Source organism: Drosophila miranda, chromosome 4, assembly GCF_003369915.1.
Source record: "Drosophila miranda strain MSH22 chromosome 4, D.miranda_PacBio2.1, whole genome shotgun sequence".
NCBI classification, from domain to species: Eukaryota; Metazoa; Arthropoda; class Insecta; order Diptera; family Drosophilidae; genus Drosophila; species Drosophila miranda.
Genome location: NC_046677.1, coordinates 5,972,516 through 5,976,825, shown reverse-complemented (window position 1 = coordinate 5,976,825; position 4,310 = coordinate 5,972,516). Strand labels below are relative to the sequence as shown.

At 37.0% G+C, this 4,310-nt stretch overlaps 1 protein-coding gene across 1 annotated transcript; it reads right to left on the bottom strand.

The window, feature by feature from the left end:
- Positions 1 to 2,719: 2,719 nt before the first annotated feature.
- Positions 2,720 to 3,469, bottom strand: LOC108162492. Its single transcript, XM_017297245.2, has 2 exons — positions 3,379 to 3,469; positions 2,720 to 3,319 (listed from the first exon to the last, which is right to left on the bottom strand). The coding sequence occupies exons 1-2, from the start codon at positions 3,418 to 3,420 to the stop codon at positions 2,765 to 2,767; spliced, it is 597 nt and encodes a 198-aa protein (XP_017152734.1). The 5' UTR covers positions 3,421 to 3,469; the 3' UTR covers positions 2,720 to 2,764.
- Between the last annotated feature and the right edge of the window lie 841 nt (positions 3,470 to 4,310).

The following is a 4,310-nucleotide window of genomic DNA, read 5'->3' as shown; positions in this document are numbered from 1 at the left end:
TTGTTGCGTGGAGAGTTGCGGGGTTTTGTTTTGAAAGCGAAAGGCCATTATGGGCCTTGCCTTGCCTGGCATTGCATGCCACATTCAAAGCCAAAGTTTAGTTCCTTTTTTTTTGGGGTCGTAGCACAGAGAGCGAGTCAAACATGCAAACACGCACAGGCCGTGGAGGAGGAGGCATACCCCGCCGCCAAGGTAAGGTCCTTGTCATTTAACTCACTTGTCGAGTTGACCTTTTGTTGGCTTGTCGTGTGCCACACACACACAGGAAATGCAACAACAGAAACAACACTTAATGCCCAAACGCCACGCCTTGAGCTTGAGCCATAGCAACTTGTAGTTTTGTTACCGTTCCCCCCTTTCCCTACCACCTGCCACCTCCTTCGTGAGGCATATGCATGTTTGATGAGCCTTATCAAGGCTCTCTTTGTATCTTCCTCTCTCTCTCTGGGATTATAAAATTATTTTCGAATCGATATCCGGCGATATCCGGCACAGCCAATTAGTTCTCAACTTAATTGCCAATGAATAAATCATTGCACAATTGTGTCGTCTTTGTCTTTGTCGTCGTCAAGACCTCAAAACTCTAAAGTCGAAGGATTCTGTGGTGGCCAGAAATAAACCTTGCATTTGCATTGGCCAGAAAGTCTAGTTTTTGGTCCAATGAAAAGCGCCACATTGTGTGGAGTGTGGCACGACCATCAAGGGAAATCAATTACTCAAATATTTACTCATGAAAATGTAATGCAAATTCACTTGTTTTGAAGTTTGCCCCGGAAGTTAATTGGCAGCAAACACAATTTAGTTTACGAGAAGGGGATCAAAGGAAACCGGTCTGCACAATCGGACACAACCATTTATAAAAGACTACAAAAAGACGTACAAATATTTGCGAAATTAATGACAAAATAATGTTCCACAAACGGATATTAAGTGAATTATGTTATACAAAAATGGACACTGAAACTACCAGAACTTTTCCAACCGAACAGACGCATAGAGACCAAAAATGGTCGTTCAAAAATATACTGAAAAATACAAAGTGTCGATTTCAGGAAATATTCGTTAAACGGTCTCAGAAAATTCCCAAACAAATTTATAGATAAAAAATGCCATACATCAAACACAAAGAATACCCGAAAATGCACGCTAAAAACCATTCAAAAACGAATTAAATAAATGTCCAAGCGTTTTCCCTTAACGTATTCCTGAAACGACTGAAAATAGGGAAAAAATGCAGAAAAAAATTTTAGAAAAAGTGCACAAAAAATGTCAAAAAATTTGGGAGAAACCCATCAAATGAAAACGTACAAAAAAAATTTATCCAAAAACGTATAAAAATACCGTTTCAAAAGAAAATAATTGTACAAAAAAAGACAAAGCATAGCTTTAGATAAATTTAAAAATATATCTCCGAAAATCGTATAGAAAGGGTGAAAGAGCAGAATTATTCTTCCATGAAAAGAGTGAGGATTTTATTGGCTTTCATTTTTGAGCCAATTTTTGGCTTCTGAACGTTTTTAAAAGTACTTTTAAAGCAAGCTTTAAGCGGTAAACAAGTAAAGTCTGTAGTGAAACAAGCTCAAGAAATTTCTAAAAAGGGATTTTCCCCCCATACTTGAACGCTTAAGAGCTCTGGAGATGTATGTACAATTTGTACAGAATTAAATGTGGTCGGAATACTTCAAGAAGAAGTGGGAATAAGGAACAGCAAGCTCAGAGAATTTAAAGGATTGAAAATCCTCGTTGGATTTATTATTGTTATATACATGACAGTGAAAACAAAGTTGGTTTTTAAACCTACCTCAAGCCTCAACTGCCTTAGAGGAAGATAAGCTTTAAATTTTTGCTGAATTAAAACTAATTAGATATTTTGAATTTAAAGTGAGAATCAATCAGATGAAAAATATCAGTTTTTGTGGTAAAATTATAAAAAAGCTTGTTTTTTGGTGCAAGTTTTTCTGACTGTTTTAGGAAACAAAAAATGTATGGCAAAACATAGCTAAATATATACTTTATAAGAAGAACAAGAAGAAAGAAAAACACGAATGAATGCAGAGAGGGCTCAGGAAAAAATTCGGCTAACTCGAAAGTTTAAGTCTATTTCGTTGCATTTCGTTAACTCATACAACTGAATGCTGAAAACTACAACTACAAAAGACAACACACACTCGCATTCATATAACTCAATTCATTGTGGGCATCGCATCTCACAACAATACCAGCCGTTTAATCTCGCTCCCCTCTGCCAGAGCACGCACACTGCACGAGAAAGAACGTGTGTGAGGGAGAGAGAGAATGAGGAAGCGCGTAGAAGGCGTAGCGTTGCCACTGCAATTGTGGAGGAGACCTTGTCGCCTGGGTCGAAAAATGTGAGTAATCAAGTCGGCCCCTTGTAGAGTGTAGCAACTAATGTCAGATTTATGTTTTAAAAGATCGTCAGGTTTTTGTTTGCATACTGAGTCATAACAGGCATTGACAGGATTGTCAATAGTCGCTAGAATATCATGCAAAATTAGAAAGTAAAAAAGAAGACTGATTTATATCATCAACTAGACCATATATGAAAGAGAGAAATTCGTGATTAGCGATAGATAGATAAGTATAAGAAATCATTCTAATAAATGCAGTAATAGTTACAGAAGCACAACAAATTGTGTCTTTTTTATAGGCAATACAAAGTTTTAAATTTATTTGGGAAAGTATTTCAAAAGTGATGGTCTAAAAATAATTGTATATATTGTAAAATGTTTTTTTCAAAATAGGCTTAAAGATAACCTATCTTATACGTGCACTCGTACTTGGATTTGGAAGAATTAAGAAAATGATTAAACAAACTGTGAGTATTCTTTATATACCGCTTCAAGTAGGAATTGACTGAGTTTATAAACTCATTCCGATTAGGTAGCGTTGACCACGACCTTCTCCCTAGCAGATCTTGATTTGTTTCGACCAGCTCCCTATCGAATTTTTTAATTATTTCGTTACTTTCGGACCGCCAATTATTGTACATTTCTCGGAACTCGGGCTGGTCTTGGTAATTCCAATTGCAGAGTATTTTTCGCTTGTAGGCACACTTGAACTTGTTCAAAAATGCAATGGCCGATTCGTCTGATTGAGTGAGGTGTGAAAACAAGATATCTTGTTCCATACATTTCTCGAAATTTGAATTTAATGGCAGGATTTCAATGGCAGCCCTCCCAAGAGCTGCTGCCTTTCTCGATAGGGACTCAAGCATCATGTGCCGTTTCATCTCAATACCTTCCAGGTGTTCACACATCATTTCCTTGTCTTTTGTCGTTAGAGTGGCACTGGCAAAGCCCTGGAAACCGAAGAGTTTTAATTAATATCCCATTATGTTAGGGATGTTTTTCTACTCACCAGCACAGCTATAGTCACAGCAAAGATCAGCGAGCAATGCATCTTGTTCAGTGTTTAACAGCAAACTATACTTCACTGAAGATTTGCTGCGCTTTTTATAGTAGATCGGTGCGTGCCTTGACGTAATCGAAAAATTTTCCCAAGGAAGAGTACCAAGAACCGATTACGAGAATGTAGCTCAGTATGGGATTGATTCAGAGATCAGTTCTTATGAACAGACAAGAGGAAACACGAGGAAACATCATCGGAATGACGCTCTTAATGGAGATGCTGGTAATGACGCTGTAGGCGAAGCAGCCTCCATCAGCTCTTTTCTTGCAAACTGTTTTCCCAGTCATCGGAAATTATACAGAACTTTCCGGCTGGATATTTAGTTGAAATATATTATTATAGACTTGCAAATTTCATGCAGACGGCAGGCAAGTGACGGTAATTATCTCTATAAAGGTTAATATACATAGATCTCTCATAGATCTTCTTAAAGATTGTTGCCCCGATGATTACAACATAATTTAGACCATATTTCGGGAATTTCGGGATTAACGAATATTCAATTAGAACACATATAAAATGTTTTTTTTTTTTATAATTTGTTTATATTTTTAAACCAGGGAAATTTATATCTACATACATGTATATACCTCTACGGGGCAAGCAACCTGCGCACTCGCTCCGATATGAGCGACGACGACACAAATCTTTTTTTTTACACAATAGAGGGATATATTATTCCTTATGCTCTATCATAGGTTCTTTCCGTTTATGGAACCTTTGTTATTATTAGATCTATTGGTCTCTCCTCCCTTTCGATTCAAATGGATATTGAAGGTTTGCTGAATATTTAATACTATTAACACAGCCCCAATAAAAATTAGTGAGACTCACGTCGTCTTTAGGCTCTAACAAAAAGACATAGAACGTCTTATGAATTA

Bases quoted from the DNA above. Each gene is read 5' to 3' on its own strand.
- LOC108162492 (XM_017297245.2), bottom strand. From the start codon at position 3,420: ATGCATTGCTCGCTGATCTTTGCTGTGACTATAGCTGTGCTG. The intron at 3,320-3,378 runs GTGAGTAGAAAA...TTCGGTTTCCAG, and splicing joins CTGTGACTATAGCTGTGCTG to GGCTTTGCCAGTGCCACTCT.